Source organism: Folsomia candida, unplaced genomic scaffold (assembly GCF_002217175.1).
Source record: "Folsomia candida strain VU population unplaced genomic scaffold, ASM221717v1 Fcan01_Sc008, whole genome shotgun sequence".
Classification (NCBI taxonomy): Eukaryota; Metazoa; Arthropoda; class Collembola; order Entomobryomorpha; family Isotomidae; genus Folsomia; species Folsomia candida.
This window is the reverse complement of record NW_019091200.1, coordinates 1,691,865-1,710,270: the sequence shown is the minus strand read 5'-3', so window position 1 is coordinate 1,710,270 and position 18,406 is coordinate 1,691,865. Positions and strand designations below refer to the sequence as shown.

At 38.0% G+C, this 18,406-nt stretch overlaps 1 protein-coding gene across 1 annotated transcript in view; it reads left to right on the top strand.

Moving 5' to 3' along the window:
- The window catches only part of LOC110853254, a 46,219-nt gene extending 42,742 nt beyond the window's left edge, over positions 1-3,477 (top strand). The window contains exons 5-6 of the mRNA XM_022101507.2: positions 929-1,291; positions 1,857-3,477. Coding sequence (XP_021957199.1) covers positions 929-1,291; positions 1,857-2,080 — 587 coding nt within the window. The 3' untranslated portion in view covers positions 2,081-3,477. The remainder of the gene's footprint in view (positions 1-928; positions 1,292-1,856) is intronic.
- The last annotated feature ends 14,929 nt before the right edge of the window (positions 3,478-18,406 follow it).

Sequence of the window (18,406 nt, the reverse complement as noted above, 5' to 3'; positions counted from 1 at the left end):
ATGCTCCATACGTATGTAAATATATAAGACGATATACATAACTCGGGCTTTTCTTCCCATGTCAGAATGGTTTTACGACGGCTTTGCCACAAACTACGTGACCCCGACGCCAAAAAGTCTGCCAGTCAGGGTGATGTTGAGGAGAAGAAATTCGTCATCATGATGATCCCGTGGAAAATGAACATCATGGAAAGAATAAAGCTTGGCTTCTTCTTCATATGCATATTTTCACGGTCATGAGAATTAAATTGGCGAATGAGTTTTAAAAAACAGAGTTTCGTTTCTTGCGGGTTTTCTACATTTCTTGCACTGCAAAGTAAGCAGTGCAAGAAATTCGAGGTGCAAGAAACTGGAAGAAAGTGCAGGAAATACGCGTCGTATGAAGTATAGCGGCATGGCGTAGTTTCTTGCGCCTTGCATTTCTTGCAGGTCAAAATGCCTGCAAAAAACCACTTTCTCCCCGTTATTTCTTGCAAGTGGTTACTTGCATCCGAAACACTGCTGAAACTCGAGAAGCCGAAAGTGAGAGCATCTTCCTTCTTTCCACGTATAGCCAAGACATCCCGTAACTTATGCAGGTATATATAACTTGGTATCTATGTAGAATTTTTTCACACGGAAAGTAAACTAGGCCACGAAAAATATATATATATATCTCTTTGAAAGGGATCTCGCTAAACTTCTCCTGGTATGAAATTCCATTATGTAAAAATTTAATTAAACGAGAGAAGAATATAATAGCGTAAAAGTAAGTAAAAGTTATGGAGAAGATTGTCTGTGCAGCATGTGATGTGATGCAGCAGATGGGACCACTCTCTCATACATAAGTGGTCTCCTCTTAATTACGGAAACGTATAAAGTCTGCATAGCAATAATTGGTGTCCTTGTCCCTTATCTGGTCTGACCAAATAATTTGTGTACATCGCAGGTACGAACGTGTCCCGTACGTGTGCCCAATTCCAATTCAACACGTGCAGAGTGGCGAACGCGAAGGAGCTTTGTTTCTGCACGGGTCCCCTCTGCAACGACGAGAAGGCGAATATGATCATTTTCGCAGACTCGGAGGGGTCTCAACAAGCTGCGGCGGCGGGGGTCCCTCCGTCGCCACAACCGTCGACTTCTTCGTCGACGTCGTCGTTGGGAGGAGGAGAGTCCGTCTCGTCGGAGGAAAGGTCTCGCGACACGCTGGCCGAAGAACAGGAGGAGTCAGAGTCTCGAAAGTTCTGGCAAAAGGGCGAGACTGATGATGAAGACTTGCTCGAGATGGCGGACGATACGGGCAGTTCGGGAGGTGGGTGATTTTTTTTGTGGAGAAAGTTAATTTGTGAGGGTCATTAGAACCGTTTCGTTTTGGACTGGAGACTGGGCAAAAGCTTCCAAAACTGTAGAAAAATAATTTTGAATGTCCAAAATGTCAAAAAGCGTCCAACATTGGAAAATGGGGTAAAATGTTACAAGTTGTTTAATAACGACTTTTTTTGCAAATCTATGCACAAATATGTAATCTCTCATTAATTTTGAGCATTTTAGTGGATGTTTAAGATCATGAAATTTCGAAAAACCTTTTTGGTAACATGTTTTATCGTGAGAATTTTTCTAAACCAATTACACACCAAAATGATCAAAATTAAAAGGAGATTACATACATGCACGTCAACGGATAATCCATCAAGATTCAATAATCAAGAACTTGCAACATTTTGCCTCATTTTCTATTTTGGACACTTGGACCTTTCGATAGTCCAAAATTTGGTGTCCAAAACTCGCTAAAATCCGTCTTAGACGGCTGTTTCAGACACTGGTTAAACCCAAGGTGAAACCATAATTAGAACTCCATTTTTTCCTAATTATTGCAGACGGGCCTTATCCCCCCGGAGTGATTGATGCCTACACGACCACGCCAAAACCCACGCTGGTCCCGAACATTCGGGGCGACCGGGTGAAGACGACGCCTCCGCCGACGACGACGGCCGGGGGACCGAGGTCACCTTTCGCGTCATCCTTCCCCCTCCTCCTACTCCTAGGTTCCTATACGTATTACCTCTCCTGCTACCTAGTCAATATGCATCACAGACCTTAACCACATTCATTTCAACTAGTTAACAAACTACTATTCGTAACTAATTATTTTTAATTCACAATTTAGTTTGTACATAAATATATAGCTAGCAACTCGTCGTGTCTTGCAGAATTTCTTTTATCAGTGGCCGCGGAAGCGTGAGGACAGAGGGACAATGTCCCCACGGTTGTTCGATGTCCCCATCATCTCCACATGTTATGTAAACCCCTCCCTCCCCTATCCTACAATGTTAATGTCCCCACCCCTTCCGCGGCCACTGTTTTTTCTCATACATTCGATCGGAACGTGGAAAGCCAAAGATAGATATTCACAACAAAATGTGATGATGGGTGGGTGACGGAGTGAAGTTATTATTCAGCCAAATAGTCAAGTATGTACTACAAAATACTAGAGAGAGCGAAAAAGTCGAAGATTTCTTATTATTAATTACTGGTTAGTAAAGGTAAATTATCGCTAATTGAATGCTTGGCATTTATAATTAATTAATTACCTAAGTGAAGCTATCACTAACTAAAATTGTGATGGTGTACTCAGGCGAGGCGACGTACGTACAGATACCTAAGCTTAATTCAGTAATATGTAAGTGACACCAATTCAATCAGTAAATGGAGGTAAATCACATTAAATTAGATAGATCAATTAACTGATATTTACATAAATATGTATGTGGCGTGGGTAGCTGCACTAAATACTGATCTGACTAGATTTTTTCAATTCAGAAAAAAATCCTGTGTGGCAGCTAATTAATTAAATGCATTCGTCATTCGTGTGAGTGATTGATGTATTTATCGTCAATTTTAAGGATACAATATACAATTAGACACGAAAGAAATCATTTATTGCCTCTGAAAAATTTTCATGGAGAAATGTCACTTTGCATAAATACCATAAGTTATATGAATAGTTTGGTCGATACATAAATTATGGTAGAAACAGAGCTTATTTATTAATGACTATGTACCATCACGCGGAAGGAAAATTAATTAGTAAATTAAATTAATTAGCGGATTATTAATTACTTGACGATTCTGAATAATTTTATTGATTTTCTGTGGTCTCATAAATAGTTATTTACCTTATTTACATATTTACCTCCTACTTACATAAGTTCGTATTATGTATGATTTACTCACGATTACCTACATAAATATTCTAAAACCAAACCAGTCAAGCAGAAGAGGAATTGATTGATTGACTAACTATTTAAGATAATTGAGGATAATAAGTATATAATTATTAAGTATATAAAATCAATCAATCACAATTAAGAAATCAATTAAGATTGACGTCTGTGACATGAAAATTACAAACCATTCCAGATTACACATTTCGTTTTTCATGACAAAGTGAGAGAGAAGAAGAAGAAGAAAGAAAATAAATAATTTTACCTTCACGGATGATTTTGTGGCTTTATTTTTCATACATCGTGCATATTTTTGCTGCACAATTGCACAATCTGCACGATGCACTGGGGGTGTTCACGTCGAGGACCAAGCAGTAAAACAAAGTTGGCGAAAATATTGGCAAAAATTTGCTTGAAAAATGATTTTCGAATTTGTGCATCCAATAAATCTCAGGGTTTAGTTCGCAAGAAATATGCACAGTTAAACAAATGCTTGTAAAATAGGTTACAAAATGGTTTTCGAACTTGTGCAATTGCCAAAAAATTTTGCAAAGGTGAACAAGTCTGTTATGACCTTAACATGCAAATTTGTGATGAATACCCCAACGAGAAAATACTCATGCTTCCCAATTGAAATATGATTAAGGATGCAGGAAATTATTATTATTTCAATCCACACGATAAACCAGAATTTATGTATGCAGCGGATGGGAAAGTGCAGCTGTCAGGTTGCAAATATGCTATTCCCCAGAGTGGTTTGGATGGACGGACAACCAATTCTTGTTTATTCCAGAATTCATTTAACTGCACAAGACATGCCATGCTGCACACTTACATGTGTACGTAATCCCATTTTATGTACGGCAAGCATTACAATTTGCATAAAACCATTCCCACTAGAGAATGGTTTACATGCATCTAGCATAATTTTTTCTAGTGGCAATAATCAATTGGATAGGCCTTTACTGCGGGAGAAGTCTAATGTCAACTCGAGTTACAGTGGCCGCGGAAGCCGTGGGGACGGAGGGACAATGTCCCCACGGTTATTCATCATCTCCCCGTGTTATATAAACTCCTCCCTCCCATATCCCACAATGTTAATGTCCCCAGATGTCCCCACGGCTTCCGCGGCCACTGCGCCCCAAGTAAGTAAAAGGGTGAAATCACCCACAAACATTGTTCAAACTCTGATGGACTATAAATTCCGAGAGTAAAGTAAAGAAGTGACTGGCTGGAAGTAGCAGATGCACAAGTCTGACTGGACTGGAATGGAATTCATTCACGGCCCGTGTACAATACATCAGTCGGATGCAGGCACAACTCGGTTTTATTCCATTCTTCGTCTTTTGTGGGTCGAATAGAATGGCGACATTTCCACCGACCTGAAACCTGACTGTGATGGTTGGGACAATTCTGTTAGTCTGAAAATGAAGATATCTCTGCCAGAAAGGATGACCACGTGTTTTTTGTCATGTCGGATTTTCTGGTTAAGAAGTTTTACAAAATATTTGCGATTATGACAGATTAAAAATTAAAATGTGAATTGGCACATTAATTTTAGGCTTTACAAATTAAAAATGTTAATTTCAGAAGTTTTAAGCCGAAAAAATATTTTGTGTGTAAAATATATTCGTTCCTTTTAAACAAATTTTTAACTCGTTTCCTAAAAATATTTCGTTTTGTATCCTAACTTTCTCCTCTTCGGAGTAATGATTGCCACACAGCGGTGAAGTGAAAGTCGGGCTGAGTAGTGAGGCATATAGCGTTATTCCGTATTTGCCCGTGCAGCACAGATCTGACACAATGGATGAAACTTTTTTTGGTTAGTCATGCGAATGCGACACGTGCCTTGTAATGATTGTCGTTTTCTGGGTGGCGTCCTACCCGTATCGTTGATGGATGGTGGTCATCATCTGCTTTCACTTTTGTGATTTGTCTCCTCTTTCTCATCACCATTATCTCGGAGGAGGAGGGCGACGAGACATATGAGATCTGACTTTTTGGCCTGCTCGTAATGATGAGCAAATATTTTGTAGCGTCTTAACTCCAAAAACAAAATAAATATGTGGTTCGAATCAAACCGTAAAATTATCAGATATGTCGACTGTGTGAGCGGTTAGTCGGTTTGTTCGGAAAAAAGTTGTGAATGATATTGCGATTGTGATACTAATGCCATTATGCAAATTTTGGAGTAACCATTTCTACGGTATTTCGGGAGACGATATGTAACCTGATTTTTTTCGTGTTGTAATGATCTTCGTCCAGTGTTTTGTAGCCAACAGATTACACAATTGTATCAAATTTTATACAAATTTTACAGTAACCATTTCTACTGCATTTCGGTGGACGATGCCAGCTCTGATTTTTCTGTTGTTTCTTCATACAATCTTTTGTAGCGTTTCAATTCGAAAAATATCAGATTATACACACGTATGTATAATTGTAGTCTGAAAAATATTGCGAATTATTCCTCCCCTTCAATTGTGATACTAATACAATTATGCAAATTTTGCTGTAACCATTTCTACCACTGCGTCTTTATTTCCTGTACGTATGTATAAAACGATGCCTGCATTTGATCAGATTTACACAATGGATGAAATGCGAATACATAAGAGCAGAATTGGGAGGCTGCCTCGACTCTACAAACTTCTGATCATATCGTTCCCCCCGTTGTTACAAAATACAATGGAGAGCGTCATCAGCAGTGACCGCGGAAGCCGTGGGGACATTAACATTGTGGGATAGGGGAGGGAGGGGTTTATTTAACATGGGCAGATGATGGGGACATCGAATAACCGTGGAGACATTGTCCCTCTGTCCGCGGCCACTGAGGACCAGTGCAATGCAGCCAAAAGTTGGTGTCTCTCTCTCCTGTCATCATTATTATTTGGAGATGATGCGGAATATTGCACTCAAGATAAACTAAATTATTTTCCTCGTAACACAACACACACAAATAGGTCATATTTCCAGGAAGGGACGACGACCGACGTTATCTGGGCTTGCGGGCGAAAACTTGTGCTTATGCTACATTTCCACCAACGGTTTCGGGTACCCAGGCAATTTCTGAGAATGACGTTTCGTACCTAAATTTGTTCCTCTGTCATGTCATGTGAGTGGAGTGATGTTGATTGAAATGAAGGCAATTTTCGGTTTCGCATTCAATAAATAAATACTTATTTTATTGAATTTCAACACATTTCAGGTTTCATTATTCTGCCCTGAAATTTTGCAAGCATGGATAGAATTTCGTTATGTGCGTACTTAAAAAGTTTCCTAAATTTTTAAAAAATGAAATGAACTAATAGAAAATAACTTCTTGTTAGTGAATGACGCCACTGTATCATTTTTACAGAATTTCGTAATAAATTGATTAATCAGATTCTTTTTTGTTGTGCGTCGTAATTCGTAAGCATTTTTGAAACCGAAGATTTGTTAAAAATTATGTGGAGTGACGTTGCATGAAGGGAATTTTCGGTTGTTGGTAAGGTTGCAAATCCTTGTAAGGTTGCGAATCAAAATTGTTTTGTTAGTAAACGACGCCACTGTAGCATTTTTAACAGAATTTTGTAGCACAATCATTAGTGTATGTGAGATTTCGTAAAAAATTATCTCAATTAAAAAGTTTATAAAAATATTAGAAAATTTTGATTTGCCAAAAAATAAATACAAAAACGTAATAATAATTTCTTCAATTTTATTTCTTTTTTCATAAACTTTTTTATCAATAAACTAATAAAAAATAACTTGTTAGTGAACGACGCCACTGTAGCATTTTTATAGAGTTTAAGAATGAATTAATTAAGCAGAGTATCTGCTTAACGACTTTAATCACAGTCACTTTTTAAATTACTTGAAATTTCTTAAATATTATCTCACAAAAAATTATTGAACGATTTTAAAGAACTTCACAATAAATTAACTAATCAGATATTTCAGTTAAGTGTTCACAAACATTTTTGAAACAACTCGAAATTTCATAAAAATGACCTGAAAAAGATAAGGCGCATGACAATAGATGTCAATTTGGATTAGCTAAAACAATAAAAATGAAAATCGTGTCCAGAAACGACTCATAATTTATTAAATTTTCTTTCCTTTTTCATAAACTTTTCTCACTTCATCTCCAACGAGGACACTCGGCCTTCTTCGTGTTACCAACAATTTAAAACGGGATACATTAATTATCGCTAAATGACATTGAACATGCTTGTAAATAAGTCGCGTTTTGTGACATGTATGTCACAGTCACATGACACCATCGCATGATGACTGACATCGCATCAAACAAATGAATGTTCTTATTTTTTTACGTTGTAAAATAAAATAGTAAAGTTTACATGGGTTCAATTTGCACAATAATTTTTTCCATTGTCTGGTGACGTCATCCTCGTCCAAGTTGATGAACCGAATTAATCTGGAAACAATATCAGAAACAAAAAAATACATTTTGTCCCTATATGTGTTTAAAAATTGAGATTTTGAGCCCCGATTTTGCCCACAGGACATTGTAATCTCGTTCGTAATTACTTTAATGAGACTTTAGCTTGTCAAAAATCTTATCGCAGGCAAGCAAACGAGCACTCGGCGGCTTTAAAGTTATGAATTAACTTGGTTTTAGGTCGGATTTTACCCGTGCTAAAGGAGTCATTGGTCCAGCACTACATTCATTTTTCCCACAGTGCCAATTAGTACGGAAAAGTTCATATCTCGCATTTAATTGTGTGTTGTGTTCACATAAATATGTAAAAAACCGGTTCCAGTTTTACAATAAGAAGGACTTTATTAGATACAAAGTCTTGCCAGAATCTCATTTTGGGCTGCATTCAGAATTACTGCGACGCCATGGGTCGCATTTGCATGGGTTTATGGGTCGCATTTGCACCTAATTTATGCCCACTTATTTTCTTACCATGTATGTACGTATGCAAAGCGAGAAGCTATTGTACTCCTGTTTGAGACACTGTGTCTCCGTTACTGCCCATATTTTGGGGTTATGGTTGGTATGAAGTTATTACGTAACGCGAGATTTTGGCAAAGATACATAATTGCAAGTCTAGCCACATACTTATCTTTATCTAGGCTGCAATTGTATAAGAGTGCAATTATGCGATATCGATGAAGGGTTTTTATTACGATGAGCGGCCAGACCAGACCACCGACCGCGATGATTATCATGGAATAAGTAATTGAATTCTACTTAAGTACTTAGAGTGGAGGTCTCCCAGCGTATGCTATAAGATTTTGAGCAAACTAGTGTCAATTGGTGGCAAGTTTAATTAATATGAAATTTGAGAAAGAAGCGATTTCCCAATGGTCACGTTTGGCAGGGATATTTGCATCCGAAGAGGAGAAAAGGCGACCTAAAGTTGATAAATTTTCCACTTTCTAAATTTACAGCGCGTTTTCTCCTCTCTGGATGTAAATATCCTGCCAAACGTTCGCATTTAGAGATCGTGTCTTTCGCAAATTTCATACTAATCAAATTTGTGATCGATTCACTAATTTGCTCAAAATCGGAGAGCTTACGTTGGGAGACCTTCATTGTCTGTGGTTGTGCTCGTGCAATTTTGGCTGCTTCTGTGTCTCAAGAACAGCTTTCCTCCAAAAATGCATACAACTGCATGCACCCTATATTTTATTGTTAATGAATGTGCAAATTATTGAAGGGAATTTTTTTAAACTACTACCTCGTCCGTCATCTAATTATTATGCAATTATTATTTTAGCCTCTAATTAATTCGAAACTAGTTTGCGAATCAGTATTTTATATTTTATTGTTTAATCATGTGCAAATTATTGAAGGCGAAATTTTTAACATTACTAAAAAAAATGCTACTACATAATTACTATTCTTCCCTATTAATTCGAAACTAGTTTGCGAATCAATATTTTGCCACCCACCTTTTCGTGTTTAACATTCACCTCACTCAATCACTCCTGCTTTTTTCGAGCTGTAAAAGTTCTAAGTAAGTTTTAATCTCTGGAGCGAAAAGCTTTCACTTATTTTCGACTTTTACTTCATCCGATGTCAGGCGGCAACGGCGGTGGTAATCTATTTTCTCCGTCGATCGCCATTCTCCTGCTAGTTTATGCACTCTTAGAAATCTGGTATTAAATCATTACTGACTCTGACTCTACTGGCACGTAATAACGGGCATTGCCGTTTAGTAATGTTGTGGAAGTTTAAAAAAATTACCACTCAGAAACAAACTTCTACCAATCCGGTGAGAAGTTATTACCATATCAGTACCAGTACGGAGAAACATATACGTATGAGTTCTACGGTATGACTACCGCCGGTTGTTACCGCGGTAACAACGGGCATTACCGTTCTGTTAATGAGAAATTTACCATTGAGAAACAAATTATCTGTACTACCAATCCGGTAAGAAGTTGTTACCTAAATGAATTCCAGTATATGACTACCAGATTTTTAGCAGTGTGGCCTTTCTTATGTATGTATGCTATTTGCTCTGCTTGGTGGAGTGGAGTACAAAGGGAGGCATTTTGACCTGACCTGTCTGTCTGGTTATTCAACCGGAGAAAGCATAGACTGGAGGAAAGGAGAGGAGATGTGTGTATTTATTTGTACCCGAAATCCCCGGTGGGCTTTCTCTCCTCTTTGTTTAACGCTTCAACACGTCTAATTTTCAGACAGAGGATGAGAGGACCACCATCCACTTGCCAGTCATCCGACCCTAATGCAATATCTTCGACAAAATTGGACCCTGGGCTTTCTCCTCGGCAAAAAAAAATCCAGACTTCTTGTGGTAAATGGTAAATTACCGAGTTACATATTTCCTTAAGGTGGAATAGGGTGACGATTTGATGTAGAAAAGATTTTGAATCTCGCTATCCACTTGAAAAAATTGCTAATTAGTTTTTGAGGAGACATAGTGTGAACAAATGATTTTAGATTTTTTTTCAAATCGATAGTTTTGTAATACCAAAAATTATTTCAAGACTCATGAAATTGATGCCATTGTAGAAATTTGCATTTAAGGACATTGAACAGGGGTAGAGTGAGATTAAAAATATATGCTAAATTAAATAGTTATCCTATGTAACCTTAAGTAAAATCTTTTCGGTGACATGAACTAATCGAAGTTATCTACAATTCACTTCGTTAATCGGGCAATGGAATCCACTTTAATTGTAAATCCATCAAAAATTTTTGATTACACTTTCTTCAAAATATTTCACAACTTTTCCGACAAACTTTTTACTTTAACTTGTCCCACATCCAATCCAACCAATTACTCCGGCAATGCAAAATCCACTATAATTTCAAGTTAGTACAGGTGGGCGAGATGAGATTGTTGGTTGCTGAGAGAGAAGACAAAACACTGATCTGGTCTGGTTGCAGTAGCCAATTTACAGTAAAACCAACCTCCAGCAGCAAAGTAATCTCAATTTGAGCAAAGTTTTCTTTCCGCTTTCACCATCCCGAAAACTTGGCGCTTTCTCCCAACGCTTTCTCCCACTCAGAAAGACGGCCAAGAGTTGTGTAATAAAATCGTTTTATTTATTTTTGTTCCGAGTGGCGAGCAGTGGCCGCGGAAGCCGTGGGGACATGGGGACATTAACATTGTAGGATAGGGGAGGGAGGGGTTTATATAACATGGGCAGATGATGGAGACATCGAACAACCGTGGGGCCATTGCCCCTCTGTCCGCGGCCACTGGTGGCGAGGATGTGGAGAGTGGTCTGTTGCCTAACTAAATTACAACGTGAGGTGAGAACCGGAGATTTGTGGGGAGAAGAACAAGAGAGAATCGAGGTGTGGGAGGGCATGTGGCGTGGAAATCGTGGGTGGTGGAGATCTCATGAAATATGCAAAGGTTAATCTCATCCCGATATGTTCATAATAAGCACGGCGTCATCAGTGGCAGTGATGGCGAAATGATAAAGGGGCGTCGTCATCCAGAACGAAAAGTTGTTGACAAATTATAAATATAAATCAAAAGTTGACGAAATTCGGGAATATTTACTTTCATAATTTTTGGAAGGATGATGAGGCAAGGCGAGGTTTCAAAATGGGTCGGAAATTTACCGGAAATGTGAAAGATTTCTTGTCTTGTGTTACGTTACGAAAGTGGGGTAAGTTTAGGAAATGAGGCTTCCTCTCGTTTCACTTTCTCCATTTCCGCTCCACGAAAACTATGTGTGTAAGGTTTTTGAGCCGTTATGACTCATAATAAATGTACGATGCTACTGGGACCTCTTCAATTCGTGATTTTGTAACGATTTATCTCCATTTTTTAGAACTTTCACCAGTTTACTGTTACATAGACCGGGGAAAGTTGTGTTTGTCACTTAGCGTGGGATTTTCAATCTCGTGGAGTATCACGTCACCACTCAAATTAGGTATGTGACATGCCAATAATTTCACATGATTTCGAATTCAATTTAGGGCCCAGTGTTTCGGGTGAAAATGACCAAATAACGGCGAGAAAGTGGTTTCTTGCAGATATTTTGACCTGCAAGAAACGATTTCCAGCCGCTATACTTCACTCGGCGCGTGACTAGATGGCGCATATTTTTTGCACTTTCTCGCAGTTTTTTGCACTTTCTCGCAGTTTTTTCCACCTCACATTTCTAGCTTTGCAGTGAAAGAAATAACCGCAGGAAAGTGTCTTTTTGCAGCTGTTTTGATTTGCAAAAAAATGCAAGGCACAAGAAACTACTTCCGGCCGGTAGCATACAACGAGTGACTAGATGGCGCATATTTCGTGCACTTTCTCCCAGTTTCTTGCACCTCGCATTTCTTGTATTTCTTGCTTTGCAGTGCAAAAATTTAGCAAACCCGCAAGCAACGAAACCCTGTTCTTGTCTCACAAGTAAGATTGCTCTGACCAGTCGCGAAATTATTCCCCCCATCACAAATTATGAGTTTCCGTCTGTGCGGTTTTGGGAGTTTCGTGTCCCGTTGAGATTGACAATTTCAACCGAGTGAAATTAATCGATTGTCCGTCGTATTATTATTATTTCACAGACAGAAGAAAGACCAATCTCGCCAATTTAATTTCACTTCATTTGTTGGCATGTCATGCGATTCGCAACGCCATCATAAATCACTTTCTCCTTCAGAATCGATACCAATAAAGAGAAAGGAGCTAGGCAGAGTTTGTTGAAGTTGGTCTTCGTCGTCGTCGTGGTAAGTGGGACGTCGGGGTGTCACGAACAAAAGGAATTCCAATACTTGAAATAAATAGGACATGATCAAACCATTTTTTTGCTCAGTCTTATTTATTACTTGGTGTTGTTTATCTGGGTGATAAATTGTGCATGGGGGGAAATATTACGTAACTGTTTTTTGTGTGGGTGGGATGTACGGGAATACAAATTGTTTCATATAATTTCTCATGTACAACTTGCATATTTGCTGTTAACAACTATGGGAAATAACTTTTATAAAGTATTCCTTCGATATTTAGGTGATGATTTTAATGGTAATTTAAAACATATAAGTATTATAGCAATCTGGTAAAAAATTGGGAGTATGCAAATTATGAAAATTATATGTATTACTTTTTTAGTATAAACAATCATACGTGTTATGAAAATTGCTCAATTTTTAAAATGACTTAAAAATCTTTCAAAAATTCTTAAAAAGTTAGAATCAATTAACCAAACTAACCATGCAGAACGGACCTACGCAGTATTTAATACTATAAATCACTTGATTTCTAACATAACGTAGAAATCTCTCAAAATTAAAAAAAAATTTGGGATCGAGAGAAATAAGATGAAAGAAGCATCTGTATACTAATTTGGCATTGAAACTCACTCGATTTATAAAACGACTTCGAAATCTCTCGAATTTTTAAAAATCCCAGAATAGATAAACCACTAGGTAATAGGCACGAAATCTATGAATTATTTTAGCTGTATCAAAATCTCTCGATTTCTAAAATGACGTCGAAATCCCTCAAAATTCCAAAAATTCTACAATTCACGAAAAGAAACAATCATATAATCCTAAAACTATGCAAATGCCTCATATACATATTCTGCTCATCCACATTTCTTAATTTTCTCATAAAAAGTATCCTTCTTTTTAAGCATTGCACCGTACTTAACAAAATATGTACATACAAAGAATGGAATGCAAAACAGGTGGTCGTTCTCGACGTCGATATAATGATGGCTGGACATTAATTTTTACAACTGTTGCTCCAACAAAACAAGTATCAAGTACGCAACACGACTTATTTCCTACTTTAATACCACCCTACAGCAAAATAAGGAATTTATCGTCAATCCTTCTCTCTCACAAAGTTTACTTTACGGATTTATTTGTTCGATAAAGTTTGTTTGTGCGGAGGACAAAAAGCTATTTCATTTCATCGCAAACAATTAAATCAGCAAATGAGAAGAATCTAGAAACAAAGTCTCTTCTTAATTAAAGGTTTTCTTGAAAGAATGCAAATTCCCAGCGGCAAAAGAAACAAAGTTTTGCTATCCAATCAATGATAAACGACACCGAAGAGCAAACTTTTTCTGGGAAAAAGCTCCATTTTCGACATTTGGCAAACTCATTAACGAAATTCCGAAAGTAAATACAAAAGGAGAAATAAAATAATGTGCAACGGAGACCAACTTGTGCGTACTAATGACCGGAAAGAGGAGAGAGAGATAAGAAATGACATTATTATTATTCTCCCAAAATTTCATTGCCATTATTCTCCTCCCAATCTGCTGGAACTTTGCCTATTTGTTAAGACAGAAAGTGACTGGGAAATTGTATGCTCAACACTTAATGAAGCGTAAGAAAACAATACGAGATGAGTGATGGGGCAAGAATAATAAACCGTGTTCAACGAACATGAAAAAGTGGCATTATACAGCAAAATGCGTAATAACTCCGTATGAAAATTATGTGATGCGTGACCTTTGACCTTGTTGTCTAGGTCAAAAATATTGACCGTGTTGAATTAGTGGTGAAATTTCCTTTAACATGACACAGCATATGAAAATGAAAGGTAAAAATTTCAAATCAATCGGTCAACTCTTTCGAGAATTATCGAAAGACAGACAGACGGACGGGCATGATAATTACATAAGCCCTGTTTCGGGCTAAAAATCTCGATGAATTTTTGACATGACACGAAATATCTCAAAATTCTACAAAATCTTAGAATCAAGAGTCTAGAGATTACGAGAAATCTGCATTTGTAATTTAGCATTTTAAAAAATCATTCGATTTATAAAACGGCGTCGAAATCTCTCAAAAGCAAAAAAAGTCTTATAATGCACAAAAAGAAACCATCATATAATTCTAATTTGGCGTTTGACCTTGACCTTGACCGCGGGCCTAATTTTTTAATATCAAGAACTAAAAAAAAATTAGAAGCACAATAGCGAAAACCACGTTTGAATATGTTGAGGCGTTCTGGAGACATCCTGCCCAAAGATGGACGGACAAAATGGTAATATAAAGTGACAGACACCCTTAATAAAAACATTTCCAACTTTTCTTGTATTTTTTGCAATGATGATGCAAACATGTGCGGAGCGTAAAATGTTTAACTTTTAATTGTAATCTATGGATTAATTATTGCAACCCTTAATTAATTAATTGAGGTCCTGGGACCATATGCATTCACGCAATGTTGTGCTGGTGGAGAACCACTTTTTATTATGGTACTAGTTACATACATACAGTCAAGAGCAAAACTTTACGACATATGGAAGAGACTTTTGGGACATGTTATTCAAATGGGGAATTAAAGGCCATAAAGTTTTGCACCGCGTACCTTTCCGAATAATTTTTTTAACGCTGTGATATAATTTTTATTGAATAAAGCGTGCAAAAGTAGGGGGTGACGTGGTAAATTATTTTTGTCGCCGAATTTTTTTCAAGGAACTACAAGGAATTGAAAGAATTAATTTTGGAAGAGACTTTTGGGACAGCCATATGCACAATGTGTTGTCCCAAAAGTCTCTTCCAAAATTAATTCTTTCAATTCCTTGTAGTTCCTTGAAAAAAATTCGGCGACAAAAATAATTTACCACGTCACCCCCTACTTTTGCACGCTTTATTCAATAAAAATTATATCACAGCGTTAAAAAAATTATTCGGAAAGGTACGCGGTGCAAAACTTTATGGCCTTTAATTCCCCATTTGAATAACATGTCCCAAAAGTCTCTTCCATATGTCGTAAAGTTTTGCTCTTGACTGTACATACGCATGTACACAATTATTCCTCCCAGAAAAAAGAAGACATCGTGTAACATATTTAATTAAAATCCGATATCTTTCAAATCTTTGAAACTTTTCGTTTTTTTTATTTTCTTCTTGAAACACGTAATTTCGTTCTCTTAATTTTTTTACTGTTTATTGCAGCCCAGAGAGATGAGAAACTCCAGTCTACATAATGTGTATAATTAGATTGCAGAGGGAAACTCTGCTAAAATCCCATCATTCTCTTTTAATTGCCTCCAGCAAAAACCGGTCGGATTTTCTTGAGTAGGAGGTTGCAGGATTGTATTTTATGTACCAATTTGGGTGGCGCAGAGAAGAGCACATAGTAAATAAATAGGTTTTTAATGCTAGTTAGTTGTCCTTAGAGGTTTCTTGGCGTAGTAATAATAATTCTGTAGGATCAACTCAGCATCGTCTTTCCAAGTTTGTGAATTCCAAATTTTTGGATGACAGGTGGGACATAATTTTAAAGTAATGTGAGCAAAATAAGAGGATTTGGGGGCGATTCTTTCATATATTTCATACCAAAATTGGTGAATTTCATGGCCACATTGTTTCTTAAAATACATTGTTTTCCAATATGAAACTGTCAACTGTGGGGTTTCGGGTTTCAAAGGAACTGTCGCTTAGGGAGCTTTCACTCGGCAAATGCTGTGCCATTTCCACGCCACATAAAGAAGGGAAATTTGAGATGTAGTGGGCACTCAAAGGAACGTTTAATCTCTCTCTTTCCATCAAGCGTTTGAATTACCACTTCTGGTCGTTGTTTTGGCTGATGAGAAGGACGGCAAGTGTTGTGCGCATTTTGGCAGCAAGTAAGTAGGTCGATGATGATGATGATCGAGATCGACATCTGCTCTATTAAAATTTGTGCGAATTTCACTAGGTAATGACAATTATGCTCTTATCATTCTAGAGAAATGTTAAGCAATTAATTTGTCCTGGAGTCAGTCCTGTCAAACGTAAACATGGGTCAACGATGGAGCACTTAACTTTCTCCGTGGGAAAATTGGTGATTAAACGATTGCGAAAGTGTCCGAAAAGTTGACCAATTCGAATTTATTGTTTCATCAATTACCTTTCTGGCCCTGAGAGTAGCACTTCAATCTGCCCATTATCTCCAAGGACGGGATTTCTTTCACGGTAAAAATAGCCTCATTGAGAAATGTCCTTTTGAAATGAGAGAATGAATCCTGTTCCAGAATTCCAGGTCATTTCGGTTGGTCGTCGTCTCTTGGGTGCAGTAAATAAATTGATGGATTTCTGCCCACTGCTGACCTACATAACGTGCTACATACATACTTTCCTTGGCTGCAGTGGCCACGGAAGCTTGAGGGGACAGAGGGACAATGTCCCCACGGTTATTCGATGCCCCCATCATCTGTCCATGTTATATAAACCCCTCGCTCCCCTATCCTACAATGTTAATGTCCCCACAGCTTCCGCGGCCACTGGTTGGCTGTGGTGTGGTGTGGCCGAAAGTAGAGATAGGACAGGACACCCACACAGATAAAAGGAAGTGAGGCCGAATAAATGAAGTGCAGCTGCAAATTGATCATTCGTCCGTCTTGGGATTAATTGTAAGCTACTTAACTTGATGAAGTGGACGAGGAGAGGAATCCGTCCCTCCGTCCTCACCAGATTGACATGTCCGACAATAAAATGGTTTTATGTGAAGGGAATTACATACTCGGGGTCAAATGTCTGGGAGCAGTAACTGCGGGGACAAAGAGACAATATGTCCACATGATCTGCCCGTGTTCTCCCTCCCATTTCCTACAATGGTAATGTCCCCACGGGTTCTGCGGTCACTGTCCATGAGCTGACCACAATGTAAAAAATGTGATGGATAATTCCGGCTCGGAAACCGATGCATTACATCCTCCTACGACGTCACGAACGACGATCAAAGGATCAAAACAGCACGTGTAGAATGTCTATTTCCTCGAAGGTTGAAATTCGCAAATTTCTGCAATATTGTGCAAATACATGTTTATTTGTTGTGGGATTAATGATGAAACTGCGAGTTCATTTTAGGTAGATTTGAGACATATCGCAGAATTGAAGGGTGTTTTATACCCAGTGGCCGCAGAAGGTTGGAGACAAAGGGACAATGTCCCCACGGTGCATCATTAGCCCATGTTATACAAACCCCTCTCCTACTCCTACAATGTTAATGTCCCCATGGCCTCCGCGGCCACTGCTTTCACCAATGTAATACAATCCAGGACAAATTTCACTGCGTACGTCGGTGTCGACAAATATATTTTTGATCTTACAAATTAGGCGAACCGCGTGCAATCTAAATTCACTCCATAATTCCACATCAAAGGGACGCTGTTATCGCAAAGTGAAAGCGGAGAAAGCTCAGACACGATGGTATCGCGTGGATCGTAATGAGTTGGGAATGGAAATTAGTACAATTTACTATTGTGAGAGAGAAAGTGACACAGGAATTCGTGAGAATAGATTATGAATTCATAATTAATTGAGGAACGTGCAATGGCTGAAAGGAATCCAAATATTTTTCTAAAGTTCTTGTCACACAGTTGGCCTGACCCAAATTTCTGGAAATAAACCGTTGTAACGTTAGAAATAGCTCGCCCTGAGACATAATTTGAAGATAACTTCGCACCGAAGGTGCAAAACAATCGGACAAATTAGATACATAATTTTGACACAATTTTGCACCAATGGTGCACAACAATTGCCGCAAATACATATATGCATCATATTTATGTATTTATATAATTTGGCACCAATGGTGAAAAATAAGCGGACAAAATAGACCCATAAATTTGACATAATTTTGACTTTTTCTTTCCCTAGCGTGGGAACGTATTCCTACCGGTTATTCTGCACTTTTGGTGCGTATTGCATCAATTCCCCCAATTGCTTGGCACCATTTTGTGTCATCGCTTATTCGGGACGAATGGAGCAATTAATATCCTAAAAAATGGACATGGTCCTATTTAATTAGCATAAATTG